General features: G+C 42.0%; 1 protein-coding gene across 1 annotated transcript in view; it reads right to left on the bottom strand.

The window, feature by feature from the left end:
* Positions 1 to 15280, bottom strand: part of slc35f3b (solute carrier family 35 member F3b) — a 69568-nt gene extending 54288 nt beyond the window's left edge. Inside the window, exons 1-2 of the mRNA XM_050072012.1 lie at positions 15071 to 15280; positions 13918 to 14132 (exon numbers count right to left, since the gene is read on the bottom strand). Of these exons, the coding sequence (XP_049927969.1) occupies positions 13918 to 14132; positions 15071 to 15168 (313 nt within the window). The 5' untranslated portion in view covers positions 15169 to 15280. The remainder of the gene's footprint in view (positions 1 to 13917; positions 14133 to 15070) is intronic.
* Between the last annotated feature and the right edge of the window lie 6804 nt (positions 15281 to 22084).

Here is a 22084-nt window from a genome sequence, read left to right as displayed (position 1 = left end):
TGCCCATGCCCAGGAGTCCCTACTGGTTGTCTATAGCAACCACTTAAGAAATAAATTTCGAGCTACCTCTTTGATCCCAGGCTTTAGTCACTGACAGTCAAGATGCTTTGCCATCAACAATGATGCACAGTGTCAGCATGGAAGCTTGGGGAGAGAACATATCTGATCCTCCGCTGGTAACACCACGCACGGCATCCTGCAGGCTTAACTGTACTGTTTTCCCCCTGCTGGTTTACCCCAGGCTGTGTAAACACAACCCCCAACCCTCCTCCACAACAAACTATTTTCCATCTCTAAACCAAGATACGACAAACAGTATTGCTTTTATATGATTTCCAGGATAATCTAAGTGATGAATTCTTGAAAAATGCTTCTGCCACTAACATAACTAAAGCACTACACCAAATAGTGAGCTGAAAATGAGCTCAGGGTAGCCATACCTTCCAAATGTACATCCTTAATGATTAAAACAGACCATTTAAGTATGCAAACACTGGACCAAATGAGTCTGTTTACCAGAACTATTCTTCACACACCATGCATGGCTGCTCCCATTTGTTTCTCCCTTTGCCTTTGACAACAGAGATCCTCTCCAAATTAATCTCAGGAGTCACATGCTGAGCTCTCTTGATTCTCGCTGCAGTGGTGGCAGAAATGGTTTCTCTTCTCCATGTCCCTATCTGACTCTACCTTCAAAATGAAAGTGACTAAAACAAAGAGAAGAGGTAAACAAGGACAGAGAAGATGAGACCAGAATAGATTTACAGTAGGTTCAGAAGTGCGGGGCAGATGGGCTGATCGATGGGATTGCAGCTCACACTGTTGCAAACATTCAGTCACACGTACAGTGTGTAAGACTCAGCTGTCTGACAAATGAAAACAGACAAAACGGTGCACAGAATAATGGTGGTGTGAGCAGATGTTGCAAGAATGTGCGGGGAAGAAAAGAGGATAATAACAGTGCATGATCAAAAAGGATCTAAGGAGAGAATCAAACTACACTTTAATATTTTTTCATCTAACATTTTCCTTTATATAACAGATCTGTAGAAAATCCTGCACACCTGAAATAAGCGGTTGCAGACCAAGGACAGCTGCTGAAGGGTAAAATATGTGTGACTACGGCTTTGTGCATCTTTGCTACCAGCAAAGTCTTGTATCTGGACCGTATGTAATCCTGGCATGTAATGCCTGCTGGTACAGTTAAGTGATGCTGAGTGTTGCTACACAGCACTCAGTGTCAGTGAGTCAGTGGTTACTGTGTGTTTCACTTCTTTACATCAAAACAGCTACAGTATAAAATTAGACTGCTGTGTGTGAGTGCCAAAAAATGTAAATAGCTTGTGGTTTGATGCAATTAAAACCATCAAATCTCTCTGTGCAATCAAATGAGCAGATAATGTCCAACATAATTCTATATTTCAAATATGCATGGAAGAAAAATCTTTTTTGCTTTCCTCCAATTTCCTGCATATTGTCTCAATTGCTATAAATGTTACTTTTGACGTAAAAACTTAAATAGAGATTTGCATGGTGGCTGAAAAAAGGGCAAACGGCCCACAACATTTCCATCAAGAGAAATGTCCTGCAGCTTTGGAAACAATGCCACTTCAAAAACACATACGAATATCCAAAACAAACACAACAGAAACATGCTGAGGGAAGCTTAAACAAATACATTACAGCAAACATGCTGCAAATACAGAGAACTAATGCTACAGGCAAACACTGCATATCCAGTCAAAACAAGTTCTCCAGGCCTCTAGGGGGAGTGTGAGGCAGAACAGCTTGATTTTACACCAGAGAGACGAGACAAGAGTTTGTTTTTAAAGCAGAAAAAAGTAGCGAGAAGAGGAGACATAAAAAAAGGTAATATTCTTTTTTACATTTGGCCTTGAATTGGCATTGCTTCTAAAGCTGCAGGAGGTCTCTCGATATGCAAATGTTTTGGGCAGTTGAGCATGTTTGCTCCTTGTTGGCCACTGTAGGTTTGCCCTCCTCATACTGATGCAAGTACAGACCAAGGCCTTTCAAAAAAAGACTGGGACACACTCTTTGATCCTGTGGGAGCTATGGGGTATTAAACATGCGCAGTGTAACTACAGCTGCAGGTTGAACGGTACAGCAGATGGTGCTAGAAATAAAGGCATGTTTCTTTTTTCACTCAGATTTAGACCTCTCTCTAGGGTCTCTTGGCCTGACAAAACTTTTTGGTATGCTGGAATTGCTATGATAGCTTTATTGGTGGATTGATGAATGTCTTGTAGATGTTGGTGTTGTTTAGGCAGGTGGTAGGAGGCAGGGTCAGCACTGACGTTACACTTGGGGATTGGTGGTAATGACTCATTAGCCGCTATTAGCCGCACCTTGGGGAGAGCTGGAGAGGCCTTTGAGCTGAGCGGGCACGCCACGAGGGAGATGGCGGAGGCAAGACATTCTGAAGACAAAAGAGACCCACGAAAAAGAAGACACAGTAGTTGTGCGCACATCCAATTCTGCTTTAGGTCAGGTGCTGGATAATAGGGGTCCATGCAGAAAGAAGAAGAAAATCCGCACACTGAATTAGAGCTCCCAGTAAGTTTTTAATGACTAAAAAAGCAACGTTTCGACCCAAATGGTCTTCCTCAGGCAACTTCAAAAGAATCTTTTGTCTAATTCAGTGTGCAGATTTTCTTCTTCTTTCTGCATGCACCCACGAAAAAGAGCCAGCTGGCCAGCCGATGGGTCCGATGGAACGGCACCTGAGGGGTGTCTAGCGGAGTTGTCCATTACAAGCGAGCTTGTCACCAGGAGCAAGAGTGGTGGCCTGACAGTGAGTCACCACGTCAATAAAGATTGAACATAAAGGTACACCACTGATAAAGACTCTAGTTGAAATGAGTTGGTTTATCCATATATTGATAAAGGATTTTTAACTACAGTGCCTCGGATGCATTTTTGGACAACCTGCCTGTACCATGTACTTTTACAGCTCTCATTGTCATTGTTTTTTATCTTTATGTGACTGTTTACCCTATCCTCTCGGAGCACCTGATATTTTTTTAAACTAACTACATAGTGCCTTAACCCAGTGCAGCACTCCCTATTTTATTCCTTAAAGATTGAACATCATCAGCCGTGACTTCTTCAACATGTCCACTCCCTCCCTTTGGAAATTTTGTGGATTTGTTTCTCGACATAATTCATCCTCAGGGACAACGTATCAGGTTTAAAACAAACACAAATTAACGCTTGAAGAATTAGTCATCGTCTCTCATCTGTCACTGGACAACATGCCTCAGAGACACAGACTGCGCACAATTTATTTACTCTCAGTTAACAATATGTTTACTGCCCTGTGTTGTCATTTGATGACTGGAAAGTGACTCATTTGGGTCCCCAGTGGGTGCTGATTGTTTTGACATTTAAACTTTTGTCTGATTACCTGAGGGACGGTATGATGATGAAAGTACTGTGCAATGGATGTTAATTTATTCATGTTTGTATTCTCTGATGTTTTAATGCATATACTGCCTTCAGGCCTTATTGTTTGCTTTGAGAACATCAACTAATGTCCATAAAAAGGGTGCAAGAAACTTTTCAAAAGCCTTGTACTGCAGTGGCAAACAAGTTATTTGCACATTTGTAATTCCATTCAAACAAGCAAAAATGGAAACAGCATTCATTACTTCAATAAGTATTTCAAACACATAGCTGTGAACAATCCGAAGCTGTTAACAGAACACCGACATATAAAGTTTTAAGAGTGAATTTGTTAGCAAAAGTTTTCCTATTTACAGATCTAGTAAACACTGAGCAACATTATCATTCAGATTTAAATGTGTTTCTGGCCTCCAGACAAATCTGAGTTCCATTTTCACTCTCCTCTTTCACTCAGCTCTGTTTTTGTCTACACCATCTCCTGAGTGAAATATCTGTTTCTTTAGCAGCACTAGTTGTTAACTTCGCTTGCTGTTTGCTGCTGAGCAGTTTATGTACAGCCAGTATTTTAGAGCTCAAACACTCCGCAGAGCTGAGGGTGATAACTCTGTGGGCTCATCACAGGCAGCTATAAGAGGAGCAAACTCATTGACATACTTCACACCTTGTCTATCTACTGTCTTTTATTTTCTTGCTGCTGCTATAGATCTCTAATGCAATGTCTCTAAATCAGACTGACAGTGTTGTTAGTGCTGGATTCTGCAGCATCTCAGGCCTCGATGCAGTGAGAGGGTCAGCTGACGGTCATGCACCAACCCCGCATATAGCTGTGGGAGTATAGAATATGAAAGGGAATATCAGTTCAGGAGCTTAATGTGTAATGGGATATGCAAATCAGGCAGAAAAGGTAAAGGAAGCTTATATTTTACTAAGAACTCAATGTGATTGAGAAATAGAAATGGCGCGAGGAAAAGATTGCTCTGGCAAATAGGAGAAGAGGCGCGGGGATATGACAGACGTGCTCAACTTTTTATAACTAGGTCAGTGGATACAACACTTTTCTCCCAAACCAATGATAAAACTACTGGACTGAGATAGAGCTGACTTTGTTTCTTTTTTTGCTCTAACTGCTTTAAGCAGAAGAAGCGGACACAAAATTATGTTTGAAGTCTCACACTTAAAGGAATACACCACCCAGAAAATGACCATTTGTGTATCAGTTACTCACACCATTTTTTTTTTATTTTTTGCATGCATGCCGGAGAATGAACAACAATTTGATGAAGAATGAAGAAGCCAAATTCGCAGACAATTCTTAAAGTCATAGGGGACTGCGTTTAGCAAAACTATATCAAAACAGCTGTAGCAACAAATAAATGTATCCTCATCTTGTGGCTTAGCCTCATTCAGTTCTTCACAGGATCCCTTTTAGCAAAGCCAGATTATCAATGATCTATCCAAACCTCTATGACATTTGTGACAGATGCTCTCAGGCGCCAGCAAACTTGATTCATATGTTCTGGTCATGCCCGAGCCTTGTGGAATACTGGAGATCATTTTTTGATGTTATAACAAAGATATTGGAACTGACTCTAGACCCATCGCCTCAGATCACCATCTTTGGTATCCCCAGGGAGGCTGTTAGAATGACTGCTAAACAAAGGACTGTAATTTCTTTTGCATCTTTAATAGCTCCTTGTCGAATCCTCCTCTTTTGGAAAAATTGCTCAGCCCCCTCAAATACGTCCTGGCTGCAGGATTTAATGTAATTTCTGAAACTGGAAAAGATCAAATTTTCTGAGTTCTACAAACACTGGCAGCCTCTCATCTCTCACTTTGAAACAATGCAGTCTATCCCATCAGTATGGGAAGTACGTGGTGAACGCACTGATGTTCAACATGGACCCCTTTTACTCCAATTGATTGAGAATTCTCTGCGTTTTTGGATTCTTTCTCCGCCATGGAGAAATGTGAAAAAAAACATTTACTTCACGACGATATACAAATGATAATTTTGTGGGTGAAGTGTTCCTCTAGCAGGAACAGTTAAGCAGTTAGGAGTTGACGAGAGGCTTTTGTTTTTGTGTATCGGTGCTGCAAGCTGCCATCAGTACTCATCTTCTAACCGCTTCATCCTCTTGAGGGTCGCGGGGGGGCTGGAGCCTATCCCAGCTGACGTCGGGCGAGAGGCAGGGTACACCCTGGACAGGTCGCCAGACTATCGCAGGGCTGACACATAGAGACAAACAACCATTCACGCTCACATTCACACCTACGGACAATTTAGAGTTATCAATTAACCTAGTCCCCAATCTGCATGTCTTTGGACTGTGGGAGGAAGCCGGAGTGCCCGGAGAGAACCCACGCTGACACGGGGAGAACATGCAAACTCCGCACAGAAGGGCTCCCACGCCCGGGATCGAACCGGCAACCCTCTTGCTGTGAGGCGAGAGTGCTAACCACCACACCACCGTGCCGCCCCCATCAGTACTCATCCTCTCATATCAAGATGCCCACATAAGCCCCCTAATTACTTGCACAACCCCATTTACACTTTGCTCTCTCTGTTCCCGAGCTCTGCTCTTCTGTGGCTAACGCAGACAATGATGTGCTGTGTGTGGCCACAGCAGACCCTGGATTAATTACGCAGAGGTAGGAGTCATCACTTCACAACTTCTAATTAACAGCAGATAAAAGGAGGGAGGAGGAGAAAGGGATGACAGCAGGACAGCATTTGGCGTTAAACTGGCAGGATTTCCATTACAAGGTAGAGTGAGCACTGAGAACTGCCATGATCCAGTTAGCGCTATTGTCTTCAGGGTTAATTTCGAGAAACACAAGCATGAACAATATCAGGCTAAGGCAACCAGTTGTCTCAGATATTACATAAGGTACACAGATGCTCCACAAGTATATGCGTGCAAAATGTTAGCCATGCCATCAAGCAAAGTGTCTCTGTGCAAAAGGAGCTGCTCTAAACTAAGACAGTATGTGTTCCACAATACTGTTACAAGCCCACTGAATTGGTGGGTCTCATTTGCTCCTCTGCATTCGCCCCTCTATCCACGATAATCTCCACCACTTTGGATGACGCTGAGAGCAAAAATGAGAAGTTGAAAGACACAACACTGGAGGTTTTTCTTCTTCAAAGTGGTATAGCTGATTCGCAGCTCCTGCAGTCCACTGGGTACAAGCGGGACTACAGGAGCAGGTGTCTGATAATCTATGCATCCTTCTCAATTATAGATGTGATGTTACGCAACAGAAGCTGCTTCTACTGTACGGGAGATGAACAAAAAAAAAACTAAAACACACTTGTTCAGAGAAGCCTTGCTTGCACCACTTGGCCAGAAGATGAAACTAGAAATGTTCTGCTGAAACAGTGTTTTTGAAACACGGTGGGGAAATTATTCAAGGACTGACTGGAGTTAGAAATTCATTTGGGTGCCGATACACAGTGTTTTTTAAGACACTCCAACCTTACAGTATAACACTGGAGCCATGCTCTCAAAAACATAAACGATTCTGATTAATATTTAAACATGTTGAACCAAGTTAGAAATGTTTTCCAGTTAAATTCCTATAGAGCTGGGGCAGTGTGCTCTGCACTAAATGCACTTTGTTTTAAAGGACCAGTGTGTAGGATTTAGGGGGATATATTGGCAGAAGTGGAATATAACATTCATAATGATGTGTTCTTTAGTGTATAATCACCTGAAAGTAAGTGTCATTGTGTTAGCTTACTCAAAAAATAAATAATTGGATGAACTATATTAAATTGTAAGCAGGATTTTCATACAATAAATATATGCAGCCACAACGCAAAGTGGGACGAAGTAACTCCATGCAATATTTAATTGAATTATTCTAACTCATTTTTATCAAATAACGCCTCACAGTAAGAGGGTTCGAACCCCAGGGTGGGGGAGCCCTTCTGTGTTTGCATGTTCTCCCTGTGTCAACGTGGGTTTTCTCAGGGTACTCCAGCTTCCTCTCACAGTCTAAAGACATGCGGGTTAATTGGTGGCTCTAAATTGGCCGTGTGAATGTGAGCGTGAATGGTTGTCTGTCTCTATGTCAGCCCTGCGATAGTCTGGTGACCTGTCCAGGATGTATCCCGCCTCTCGCCAAATGTCCGCTGGGATAGCTTCAGCCCCCCCCGACCCCCAACAGGACAAGCAGTTACGGAAAATACATGAAGACATCTATAAACTAAATAAAACTGATTTGTCTAACTCAAACAAATTTAAATAAATGGAAATTGAATACAATGTGTAAAAACTGAATAACGATATACATCCCTGGATTTCTCCATATGCCACAATGAGCCGCTCATATCTACATACAAGGAGTAAATCCTCATTCACAGAGCCCACCATGTTGCACCGCCATGTTTCTACAGTTGCCCAGAGCGCACTAACAAAACACTGGCTCTAAAGTTCTAAAGGCTCTGTTACAGTGGCAGCTAAAATTTGGTTGCACAAATGCACCTGAAAGCCACCATAGATTCCACTGCATGCTTGGAAAGGGAAAGGTGAGGAAGTTTCAGTTTGTTGCAATCTGCAACCTCACCACAAGATGTCACTAAATCCTGCACACTAGTCCTTTAAAACAGGACAAAAAAACAGGACATTACTGACTTTCCAGTCCCTGAGAGACTACGAGCTAAAGCTTTTCACTGTTCCTGCAGAGACGATGCCTCGGTTCCTTCGGTGATGAGTTAGACTCCACTGTTATTGATACACAAATACCCACAAGAGGATACGGACTGTTTGTCAGAATCATCCTGCTGAGGCAACATGTCAGATGCTGACACCATATGGTCATATAACCCATTTGCATAAAATATTTAATATATCATGATGCTCAAGTCCTCTGGGTATATGAGTTTTTTTCATATATTGTATGTTATGCACATCACTAAAACATGTCGCAGTGTTTTAAAAATGTATGCTTAAAGAAACAGGAACATTACAGAGACGCAGCCCTGCAAGGTAATGAACTGTTTACCTAAATAATGTACTGTTGTTCTCTCTATTTGCTTTGTGGATGGCTGTGCATGTGAGCATGTGAACAAGTGCAAATTTTGAGTCTGTTTACATATGAGGATGATCTCATACCCTTGACTGAACATCAGCCTGCATGGAAAGACTTGTGCCTGTTCAGTGCATGCAGCCGCTTGACTTGGATGAGAGCTACAGATGTGGAGGACGTTGATCAAGGTTGGAGAGGTTTCACTTTCAGTCTGATACACACAGTGAACACAGATAATAAAGGGATAAAAGACATTTTTTTCTACCCACTGAATCAATGAACTTATCTCTGTGTGGCTGTGACCCCTCTGTGTGTACATTTCCCAGAGTGCTCTTAGCCAGCCCTCAGACAACATGCTCAAGCTTGTCGCACTCAGCTGTGGATTATACTTCAAAGAGAGCAACAGTGATAGCAGAAAAACAGCTCTTGTCTATGAGAGAAAGTGTGAGCTGTAACCTTCACTCACAATAGAACTTCTAGTGGCTGCATTGCATTATGGTCTATTGAGGCTCAACCCAGTCTCCAGAATAAATGTTGGCTTTATATGTTAAATTTGCTTGTTTTATATATAGCAGACATATTGACACTTTGCATTTCTTTAGATTTTGAATTTTGAACTTTAAGCTATGGTTAATGTGTGGTTAGGTTTAGGCACAAAAACCACTCAGTTAGGGTGAGAAAAGAAAATCAGTTTGATCACCACAAAGATGGCTGAAAATGTTCCTGGTCTCAAACAGTGGTCTGTTGCTTGGCAGCTGTCTTGCCTAGGTGTCACGCTATCAACCCCCTCTAAATAAATGAATGAATAAAGAGTAAACACCTGCTGATAGTCAAACACATTCCTCATTGTACCTTTCGAAAACTGGTTTATGTTTGGACATTTCTTGAGCTCCACATTCAAACGGTTCTGTAGTTTCACTCCACAGATAGAAATACTAAAACTTTTTCTTATCGTATAAAACATACGTACATATCTGTGGTTTTCAGGAACTTACACTGCCAGCATTTTATTCAGCTGGTATGTTTCACTCTGATTAAGTTTTGGACACTGTTGTTGTAGATTCTAAGAAAAAGTTCTTGTTCATTGACTTATAGGAGTTTGCAGCCAAGCCTGTATACAAGCTGGATTCATCCATAAGAAGCTGAGCAGGCGAGAGCATGTATCTGCATAACTATTCATGCCTTTCTCCTCAGCTCCAGCTGAGTTGAAAGGTGTCATTATACTCGTCAGCCACTGTGGGCCCCCACCTTGCCCGTCCCTTCCAGCTGTCCTAATATTGCCAACAGTCAACGTGTACATGCGTACATAAGGGCTCTTTCCAACCTGCTCCACTGTTGCATCTCATCATGCCCAAACCCTGAGCTCAAAATAGAATCCAACCTCATTTCATGCCTCGTGAAGCTCTAAATTTGCACCAGAGGGGACGCTACATTTGTGATAGATAGCGCAAGTAAATTAGGAAAAGAACAAAGTCTGTTTGTCAGACAAATGTTTCACTTCTCCGTGGAACTTAACAAACCTAAAGGGACAATTTCCCAGGCTAAGGAAAGGTCTAACCTTAGAGAACAGCATTTCTGTCCATGAGAATCTGATGTAAAAAAAAAAGCTTTTTAGCCTGAACTTGTCCAGAGACTTAACTCTGGAAAAGCCTGCTCCGTTATCTGTTATAATGTTATCTTTAAGTGTACCTGCTATAAGCATGTTCTTAACTTCATTTGGGGATAGCAAAAGAATCAAAAGTTTTGGTTGTTAAAGTAAAATTAAATTAAAAAGAAAGAAAAACAGTTTCAGGTTCCTTCCGTGGCTACGATCCTTTTCATATTGCTCCTGCATGTCTGAGAGAAGCCTTTTCTTTTAAAGCACTGAAATGAGTCTTTATAATAGTTACTACCCACTAATGCAAAAACAACATAATCAATCAATCAGAAAAATCATTGACCTGTAAGATAAACACGATCTGTTAAACGCCCTAAAACATTAAATTCAAAATGATTTTAAGTGGTTTGGCTTCAGCTAAATTTGAGTCTTGTGTGCCGAGGACTCCTCAGGCAAAGGGGAAAGTGATGACGCTCAGTTTAAATAAAAGTTTAAACTCTCCACTTCCCCTGCATGTAAAGAGTTCCCTTGTATCCTTGAGTAGATAACCTGCAGCACCAATATCAAATTCAGTTTCTGTTCGGGGCAAAATCCTAATCGCTTTGGGAAGAGGATATTCATTTATGTTTTATTAATCATGATGTGGCCTGGTTTTATAAGATGACATTTTGTTCCAATTCAGCAGGAGTCATCCTCCACGGTGGATGGACACAAATGAGATAATACGTTAGAGTTTCTGCAGCACTGATAGCACCGCTGCACTGCCGCTTTATGTCAAAGCTAGAGTAGTGACAGTCTAATGGTCTTTGCCGTCAGTTTCTAACTCTTTAATTGAACCTAGAAAGTACACCCCTTTAGCTCTAGTTTTAATTTCCCATGCAGAAACAAAAAAAAAAATGCTAAACCTTAAAGATAAAATGAACTTAAAGTGTAATATATAGATATCATAGCTCAGTATATTCTCTCCAGTAACCTATCTCCAGTAACCAGTGACCTTTGCTTTGATACAGACATCAATCCCTCCATCTACGGCCATTTTCAAAGTGGAGTGAGAGTGTTTTTCTCCCGGGTACGAGGAAGGATTTGCTGATGTTCACTGAGAATATAATGGTTTACTATCATTTTGGCTGTATTTGCATGTTTATCAATTTACTGCAGTGGACAGAGAGACAGAAGAGAGATGCTACGTAAGTCTGTGAATCAAACAGAAGATATTGCAGGTAGCTGAGCACATACATAGCTGGGTCCACACATGCTACGAAAGCCTGGATACAGGGCTGTGGCATCCCAGCATAAAAGGTACAAACCTAAAGCATATTACTTATATCTACTACATCAAAAGCAAACTCGTGCTTTATCCTGCTTTGAGTTTACATGAACATCACTCAAGGGAACGTGACTCCCAGTCACGCTTTGATAAATGAGCAATGTTTTCATGTTGCATTTGGCTCTATTACACATGCAGTTATGCTAAAAGGGCTATTACTGCATCCTGCATGTTTGTGAAGCCCGCAGTCTCATATTCACATTATAGAGATGATCCATTAAGTCACACAGCCATCTCTCATCCTCAGCCTGAGTCATGGCTTACTACGAGCTCCACTTTTCCTCTCACTCTGCTGACTCCTGTGTGAAAAAGCACATGTGCCAATTTGGAAAGGTTGGTGGTAAATGAAACAAACAGGCATCTCTTTGCACTCCACTGAGAATTACTCAGCCTCCCACCTCTCTTGAAATTGGCTGCCTTCAGCATCAGCCCTCTACTCTTTAGCCATTAGCCATTGCTTTCTAGTTGCCAGCGCGGTTCTGAGTAGTCAGGTTGTGTGCGCTGGAGGAGGTTGTGGGCTGATTTAGTTCTTCTGTAACTTCTGTAGGGAGTCCAGAAGGAACTGACAACTGTGTGGATTTGGAGCATGGTGAATTTTAATTTCAATTTAGGTTCGGTTTGCTAGAAACAGAAACAAGCTAAGCAAACCCAACACTTCCTGAAAGGCAAAACACAAGTTTCCCCTGATGGCCACATACGCAGGAAAGCGTCTGATGCAATGGTGCAACTCATCATGAAATCTTTTATTTCCAATATGACTGCCGTCAACAAATTTCTATTTTAAGGGACAGAGGATGTTATATATAATTCAACACAGTGGCTGTTTTTTTCAGGGGAACATTCCTTTTCTCAACATGGACAGTTTGTTTTGGAATTAAACCCACCAGTTATCTCATTTAAAGTGAAGTGGACACTTGCGTGGTAACTCTCATTCAGCTTAATAAAAGCACATTCACTCTTACAAGCTTGCCGTTAAGTGAGTTCCACAATAGCTTTTATAATTAGGCGACTGGAAAATGGAAAATAGCTGTTACACAGATGATAACGTTCTTGAATCAATTTGTGTCACAGCTCTTAAATAAGTTTATAAATTACCTGCACATAAAAAAAATATGATTTCAGACTGGGGTTAAGATAATTAAAGTTTAGTGTATAAAAATACAACTTACTGATTTATATTTAACAGCAGTTGGTTTGGCAGCCCAGCAGAAGACAGAATAAAGTGTATTTCATCAAATAAATATGGGGCTCTCTCCTTCTAACAAAAAATAGATGTGTTTCAATCTTGAGTCATGATCACCACAGCTATGAGCCCCCCTATTCAATCAGGCCATTGTGGAATATTCCACTATTGTCACAACACCAGAAGATATGAAAGAAGACAAATTCAGATCTGAACAGCAGCAGTCCTGTGAAGTCAGCAGTGCTCAGATGTTCAGATGTTAGGTATAGGCCTATGAATCTGAAAGTAGCCTTACAGCTGTTAAATATTGCAGTCTCTCATATGAAATTTACAAAATTTTCCACAGCTACCAGCTAAAGGTCATCAACTGGCAAAACACTACTGAAAGCATTCGCATCCCAGCATGCAGCAACAAACGAATGAACAGCAGGCTGACAGTTGTTAAGACTGCGGTTTGTCCCGACACCACCACAGCGAGACGGAGAGACACAGAGTATAGTGAAGCAAGACTGTAATCCATCAACAGCAGAGATGATGCAGAGCAGGGAAATGAGAGAGGGAAATAAGAGCTGCGTTGACAACTTTTTTCTTTTCTTTTCTTCAAAGTATCTACAGCTCCCAGCAACAAATCCCACTGTCTGGCTCCAAGCTCTACAAACACCAGTGAAGCAGACATTATCCCCACTGTCTGCTGTAACCAACCACAACATTTAGAAACTAATTATCAGAGTGTGCAAATTTGGATTTAGTGGAAATAATGATGAAGATGTGCAACATCACAGTGACACCATATGTGCAGCATAATTTTGTAATTCAGACAAGCGCTCTTTCGTTCTGTGCAGCACACACACTACTTTGCTTTAACACCAAATTCAGATGACTTTAAAGGACTAGGATGGAAGGATGGATAGAAATAAGTTGAGGGTGGGATTCAAGAGGGAAACATCACACTGCCTTACATTTTGGGGGGCCAAAATGTCTAAATGTGCCTCTGTCTTAATAAAACAATGCAGCAGGAAGATTTCCAATTCCCATTATCACTGGAGCTCAGAAACAATGTGAAACCTGCAAGTGCTTGCCCATAGGTTAATACACTTCATGCACAGTTCCCAGTCCTCTAACTCCATCCACCCACATAGAGCATCTAACCATGTCAGTGAGAGCACACCATCAAAAACTAACAGCACATTTATGAAATCATTGTCATCAGCAGTCTAATGTTTTCTGTAAGCCAATTTGTGCCAAGTGGAACTAACAGCCTGGTTGCGTGGGCCAGCAGTGCATATATAGACTATGTAGCCCACCACAGCATGTAGTCACAGAAGTCAGCAGCTCCATGCATGCAAACCGACTCACTCTTGTAGCTTGCGCTCCAAGGCTGGTATCCATAATAGCCGGTGATTCTCAATATCCGCTCCTCTATGGACGCGCTGTTGATGTCCTCCACTGAGCGCGAGGACTTGAGGTCCTCTTTGATGGCCTCGTCCACCACCAGGTACTTGAGCTGTCTGAGCTGAGGGCTGATGTCCGAAAGCCTTCTGGGGCTCACGTCGGGCGACTTGCGCATCCCGCTGGGAAGAGAGAACAAGGGGTGGCGGGTGTTACAAGACAAAAGTGAGACCGCTTGGCAAAAAGGGAAAAAGGGGAGCATGTAAAGCTTGTATATGACTTGATAAGACAAGAATGCTCATTGGCTGAAGCAGGGGAAGTCAGTGTTGTATGTTAAGGGCCCCTGCAGCTCCTCTATTGTACAGTACAGAAATCATCATCCTTCACTGGCCCTGCGTCCGCACAGCAACACTGTGAGAGACACTAAACCAAAATGACTGCTCCTGCAACTGTTGTATACTGTGCAACTCCTATTATAGGATTATAGGAATCTGAAACTAATGAATCGATCATGAGTGATTTGTAGAGACGGAGGGGGAGCACTTGTGACAGCTCCGGGCTTCATGTATAGGAAGTGGAGCACAAAACTGCGCGCAGCCTCCAGCACCACAGCCCATCATATCATGTCATCATTTTATCACGCACAGGAGATAAATACATTACTTTGTGTCCAGCAGGTGAGATGATAAACATGACAAATAATGGCTGAATATAGCAGCATTAAAGCTCTGTAGTGATATACACCTGACAAAGTAGCACAGTGGTGACCTGACAGCCTCTCAGCTGTTATAAAACCGCCAGCGTGTGAAAGCAAAACATGATTTACTGACCCACTCAGAGAAAATCGGTGTGTAAAATCCCCTCTGTGCTGCCATACCCCAACCATAGCCCGTATAATCTGGTTTTTTATCAGAGCTCCCAAACAGCCCTCAGTTGGATTTAAAACATCAATCAAATTCACAGAGAATAACACTTTCCAGATATAATTAATCTTTGTAACACCTCTGCCACACAAAGTCAATTTGACTGTATCAATACACATGTGAAATCAAGCGCGCAACAGGTGTGGCCCTGCCTCCTGTCGCTCTGCAATGCATTTGTAAAAGTTCAAATGTCTTACATCGGCATCAAAGTAGTAGGAGGTCCAAGGTAGCACATACAGTCCCGGTGGGGCCGCCCGACCCGGTCCCACACTGTGCCCTCTCCATCCCCGTACATCCTCAAGGCCACTTAGCGGGGCAGCTACTGTAAGTTTAAATCCTCATCAAGGCTGGAGACAAGTACCATCGTCCTGCTCCTCACCCCCACAAACATATGCCTGCCTGGACACCACTACAGTGGAGACTGTTTCAACATTAAGGGTGCGCTGTGCTCTGGATGCTGCTGCTGGGTGCTGGAGGCACTGCAACAGCGCCATCTACCGGATTCACTGACATCATAGTTTTCTGTAAGGTCTGAAATACTGAGGATATATTGTGCCAAGATCCTTTAAATGTATCTGAACCACCATGTCAGCAACTTGCCATCTATCAGAAGGGCACAACCCTTTTTACGCAAGGTACAAATACACATGGGGCTTCCAGTGGTTATTCCTCTGCACTCTCTTCCTTGGTGAAATATGAGACACAGCTGAATTTGCTGGCCTTCCCTGGCCCCACAAGGACCCCTGGTGGCTACTTAATCTCAATCTGTCCCTATATGCTCCTATACTGACTCAGCTCTCTCCCTTGTGTGTTGCAAGTATCTGAAAACGTATTTTTCTGTGGCTTTGTGGCTCACAAAGTCCAAACCCTCAAAGCACACACACCAGTCAGCAGCAGTCATTCTCTGCAAATGAGCTCTTTCTGGTCCTTTTCCCTCAAACTGTCACATTCAAACAGGCACAGCAAGTCTCCCAGGCTCAAGATGAGGGAAAAAATACAGAACTTTACTTTGAAGTAAGAAGTAGGTGTTTTATTTTTAATCTGATAGTGCCAATTATTCGTGGCTCAGAACACTAACGGGTGTTCTGGGTGGTAATCAAAAGACTAACAAGCACAAATAGGGGACCGGAATGTGAGGCAGAGGCACGCTTGTCTTGATATTCACTTTTGTCAAACAATAAAACCCCTGCTTTTGTCTTGTAAAGTCAATTTCAATCTCCACCTAAACATATGTCAAACCATTAGTCGTAATAGGCTACTTCTCTGGGGAAAGACAGAAAAGTTGTTTTCCTGGTAATTCTGTTGCTGTTGCTACTTTTCAGGGAGCTGTGCTGTGTGGATGAGAGAGAATGGATTTTCCTCCTTAATCTTGCAGAATATCACAAAAACATTGACCAAACAAGCCCAGAGTATATTTAAGATGTTTCTCAGCACAGGTGTGAAACACACTGGCGTTGTTACCAGACAACTTTTTCCAGCAACTATGGATTTTTTTCAGCAATTCACAGGCCACTGGGTTCCCCTTTGGTCTATTATTCATAGTTTACTTTAACTACGGAGTCCGCCAGCATTTCAAGATGATAGCAGGGCCTGTGTCTTAGAGGTCTGGGTGAACAGAGGTGGGAAAGAAACAGTAGAAATGTTGTTTCTGTTCAATACCCCAGAATCAAAGACAGTGGGACATGGTTGATTACATCAAATCAGAGCAGTGCTTCCAGTGAATGGGGTAATTATGTTCACTGGTGGTGATTTTATCTACTTTGAAATTAAAATCAAGTAGCTGTCTTTGTCTCCCGGGTTCAGAAGTGTGAACTGTGATACAATTAAGTAGTGGGGTTCTCTTCTGTTGTTAAAAAAGTGAATAATGACTGATGAAGCTAAACATTACATTTCCAGCTCATTTTGCATTAATTTAGGCAAAGTTTATATGAACTTCTGATCCTAGATAAACCTAAGCAGTACATGCAGTTCCAACCATGAGGAAGACAGGAGCTCTACCTTGTATAGAGAGGGTAGTGTCGCCCGAAGGTCCCTGGTCTGTGGTCCACTGGCTGCATTGCGTCGGCATTCTGTGAGCTCCTGACTGCAGAGAGCAGCTCAAGTACACTGACTGTTTTCTGTAGACAGGTTTTGCATGGATCAATGACCAGCCACACTTCACAAGTCCACACGGGGGTGGGGGGTGGTGTAGGGGACACCTGTGCTTACTCGAGCAAAAAAAAAGTGGAGTCTAGTCATCAATAAGCGGGTCAACACCTCTCATCGGCAGTCTTTGGAAGGAGAGGATCAGGTTCATCTTGCATAATGCACCTCTCAACTTCACAGCCTCAGCCAAAGCCAAATCAATTCTCACTGTTCGACCTTCTGCTTTACCCAAACTAAATAATATGGACACCTTCCCTGTGAGACACAGCCAATGAATATCAAAACAGTTGATGTAAAAGGAGTGCTGATATATTCAAGTCCTCCAGTGCCATCCAGCACACCATCTTCCACTTCAGCAATCCTCTAATAGCGATTTAATTGGTGCCCCAATCTACGGGGCACTGCACTCTTTTCTAAATATGGATCAGAGATGAAGTGAGAGCCAAAGCTCAAGGCCAAGAAACATCAAGAGAATGCAGTGTAGATTATTCACACACAGGATGCTGGTGAATATAATAATTCACTGGGCAGTTATTAAAGTTTTCTAATGATCGGTTAACTTCTGTTAATACAGATGTAATGCACCCTTTTAACAGCAAACATTTGAACTTGGAAAAGCACAGTTGTAACTAATAAGGCTAACAATGACTCAGCTCTATGTCATGTCCCAGTTCTTCCAGTGAGTCAGCATGCATCATACTTCGGCTGTGGAACCGGCTCATCTAAATAGATTGCAGGCATTATTAATGCCATTAGTTACACCTGTCCTTTTATTGCTATGACACATCAACATTGCTGTTATGAGACAGGGCTGCATACTTTTCTCAGTGTAGAGGAGATGACTTGTCAAACACAGGTGATTCTGTTAGTGTATTGCCTAATTCTCACCTAAAATGTCTTCGGAAACATATTTTAGTGCTCTGTTTTGCTGTAATAAGAGAATATTATGAACATGAAGTGGGTTCCTTACTGTAAAATCAAATCGTAAAACTAAGCAGTGCTGATAAAATGTGAACCAAGATTCTGTTACTGTGTTGCCTACTTCTTGCCTCAAATGTTTTCAGAAATTGAGCACAGCGTTAGTTCAGGCAGGACACGATGTCAAGCTCAGCTCACATCCCAGCTACATCAGCTGATCTCAAACAGCCCAATCAACTGATGGAGCAGCTGATCTGATTGATGGAAGGGAGTCAGCTGATAGATCACATGATTCCTTTCTATGCAACTAATTAGCAAATCTCATTCAGGGTGCCCTATTTAAACTGCTCTGGCCTGCCTACTGTTGCTGCTTCCTCTGCAAGCCGCTTTGCAACCCGCCTCCACCCCAGCTCCTCCTTTTCATACTGTGTCTGACTCATCAGTGTCATTTCTGTTTGTCATTGATGCTGCTCTGTTCTGTTCCTGGGGCGTCTTTGCTGCTGCTCTCCCTGCCTTAGGCTTTGCATGTAAGCGCATGGAAGGGCAGAGAGGTTTGCTCTCTTTCCGCCTTAGGCTTTTCTCGTAGGCACATGGAAGAGGCTTTCTACATAGGCCTAGGAAAGGCAGAGAAGCCCCAGAACAGAGCCATGCCGGCAAATATAATACTACAAATGGAAATAAGTGTTCCTGACTGAAATATATTTTAGCTTACTGTTTACCTGTAATCCACAATCCTTTGTTACCAGCCAGCTGCCATATGGTTTCCTGTAAAAAAAAAAACAGCCAAACTTGACCACCAGCAGGAGTGTTTATTGGTCCAGTTTGGTGCAGTGCATTCTGGTAGTTGTAGGTTTACTACCTCTTGAGGAAACGCAAATACCACAGCTGTTGTTACTCTGTTTTCTCTGGTCATGTAGCAACAATTTAAAAAGTATTTGTGTCTTTCTACTGCAAAGACAATCTGGTTTTATGAAAATACCATCTTTCCCGCAGTGAAATACTTCTTTGATAATATGATAGGGTTGTGGTATTGCTGGCTCACCCCCATAGGATATTCCCTGTCCAAAACACATTCATGTTATTATATCAGTTATAAAACATCTAAAATAAAATACAATATTTGTTCTACTCAGTGGAGAAACAGTGCAATTTAGTTTAGTGTGATAGGTAATTTTCTACAGCAGTAATTAACACATGATGGTAACATTTTCAGCCAGTGGTCCTGATAAAAAGCATGGAATAATATTTGAAACTGCATAGATGTACTTGAAGTGACTCATTAAAAGGCCTTTTTCACAGCAGACATAACATTAACGAAATGTCTCACTAAGTGATGACAGTGTGACAGTGAGCCAGCCTGTACAACACCAGTACCCCGACACTGAAGCTGCTAAATTGAATCCTCTAATTGTATAACTTATAACTTTGCTTCCCCTACTGACATGACAAAATGTCTTCTGCGAAAACGGACTATTTTCATGAGGGAGCTTTATCACTGTGAAATCGAGAAGGATCAAACCAAGTTTTCCCTCATCATGTGATGGGTCATATATTTCTAGAGTGAAGAGGGATTTTAAAGTGCAAGAGCTCCAGGTTATCTGTAAAGAAAAACAATGTGGGATCAAGATTTCACCATCCTTCATCATAACCTCCCCTTCAGCTCTCTCCTGTAAGCTCAAAAACTTGTACACTTCAGGGCTTAGTCAGAAACATAAGCCAGCGTGTTGTAAACCTCATTTCCATTATTCCTCTTATCCTCCTGTGTCCAGTTTCATACAATTTAAAAAAGTATGATGTAAATCCTCTCTCTTCTCACCATCAATATTTAATGCAGCTCTCAGCCTGGAAACAGTGTGACAGGCCACTGCTGATTGGCCAGTGCATGGAGGAGAAGTGAAACTCTAAGCCAGTAAAAAAAGGTCACATTCATCACTGTGTATTTAAGTACTTAGGGTTTTGTTAACATTTTTTTATCTCATTACTCAGCATTTGATTAGAGACTTTTTCATTTGCATAAACGAAAATAAGGAGCTGTTTGTTGTTATAATCCAGAGAGACACATCTATTCCTCTGTTGCAGAAGAAGAAGTGTTATAACAGCCAGGAGAAAACATAACCTTTATGAAATCGGCACCCTGTCGTCCCAAGGGCCTCTGTGATTTCTTAAGGGTATATTTGTTATTCAGCTGCCATTATTGGTAAGGTTGACACACAGCTGGAGGGTAGCCAGAATCTCTGTGGATGACAGGGCCCGCTGCTGCTATTATGTGTCAACATCGTGAACCAGTTAGCTGCCGAGGCAAACAGGTCCAGCTGGAAGAAAAAAACTGGCATCCTCTGTCTTCTTTTCTGGCTACACTTAACTGCCCTGATTTCCATTCTTAGACGTTCCCTTTTTTAGTTTTGCTGACAAATGAAAACAAGATAAAAATATATGATCAAAGTTCTGGAAGCGTCCATGCAAAGTCCCTTCTCCGTTGTGATGCTATTAATATTAAAAGACACCTCTGAAATATCAGGGATATGACACTTCACAGATGCTTTTCAGCTTCACAGAAGTTCACACAGAATCTGTTATGGAAATTGTTTTTCATTACGCATAGATAATAAACTCTGTTCTTCTTATAGCTGTCGAATAGATGTAATCACTGAATGGAAACACATTAGACATTCACAGCCACATTGTTATTATGAATAGAACATGCTTTTATGCATTTAACAAAAGCACTGGATGTCATTAAAATGGAAATTATTGTACATCTCTTTATTTCTTTCCCATACACATATTTAAATCCCATATTAAATCATTCCTTCAAAATCTGGCCAATGTTCTTGACAGGTAAATCCTCCTGCTTTTTGTGTCTCACACAACGTGCACCTCTCCACTCACATGTCTGCACTGCATATTTTTTTGCCCAATTTGCCAAAAGGGATTTGGAGTAATTGGTCACCTGGTGTTGGCGAGGGGAAACTCAGCACTGTGCTTCTCCAAGTCCTGAAGGTTGTCTGACATTCGGCACTTGAAACAAGTGGTTTCTTCCTCTGAATATTTATATCCAATTATTTTCACTGAGTTGTGGGGTGTGAAGACTTGGCAAGGATGAGATCTCAGATGAGATTCTGAGGTTACTGTAATGTCACTCTGATAGCGTTATATAACTGGCATTAACATTGTCAGTATTCATGTGCTTATTGGTCAAAGGCACGCGGCCATTTGTCTTTTGTCTTGTAATTAGTTAAAATTTTCTTAGCATTTCACAGCTGGATATCACTCTCAGATCTGATTATGTCACTTTTAGTAAGATGATGAATTGGAAAGACATAAGAACGTGCGCCATGGTGTTGCATTCATATGCTTCAGCATGACTGATGATGTTTCAACCTGTGATGGGTTTCGTCAGAAGTCTGAACTCTTGGGAAAACAGCAGCAGAGTAGAGTTCCTTTTCCCATTCATCTTTTTTTTATTCATCTTTATTTTTCAGCACCTAATAAATGTGAACGTGCCTTCTTTGTATGAAACATGAGGGAAGCCGACTGATATTCTTTGAGCATCACACACTGCAGAGTTGGAGGTTTCACTGCAGAGTGGTTGCAAGGGAGAGAATGGCTGCAGCATCCATTCGCCCCTCCTTCTCTTCTCTCCTCACTTCTTCTGCTCCTGTCAGTTTGTCTCACCTCTTATACATTCAAGGCAGAGTTAACTGGGGCAGTGTGTATGTCCTGCTAAGTGTCTACATATACGTGCTTTTAATGCCAAGAAAATAAGACTGCTGTGCACCACCACAACCTGAAATGTGCATTTCCATGTTCCACTTTAGTCATTTCCTGGGCAGATTAATAAAAGCAAATCTGCACTACAACTTCGAAAATATAATCAACACTCCCTTAACTCCAGCAAAATGAAAGCATCGTGTTTGCAGTAGCAAATGAAAGCTGTTACAGAGTTGGCAGTGGGGAATGTTTGTGCTTGAGGCCTCCTGCATTCCCATAGTCCCAGTGTGTGTGTCAGGATATAAATAGAGCTGCTCCACCACCAGAAAGCGGTGCTATACGGTGGTTGCGAGTCGTCTCCTCAGTGCAGCCCAACCCAACCTCCAGTCCTGGATGACCCCTCAGTCCCTGGATCACTAGCATATGGAGCCAAAGTT

This window comes from Epinephelus moara, chromosome 19, assembly GCF_006386435.1.
Source record: "Epinephelus moara isolate mb chromosome 19, YSFRI_EMoa_1.0, whole genome shotgun sequence".
NCBI lineage: Eukaryota > Metazoa > Chordata > Actinopteri > Perciformes > Serranidae > Epinephelus > Epinephelus moara.
The sequence above is the reverse complement of the archived record's forward strand: the minus strand, read 5'-3'. Positions and strand labels throughout refer to the sequence as shown.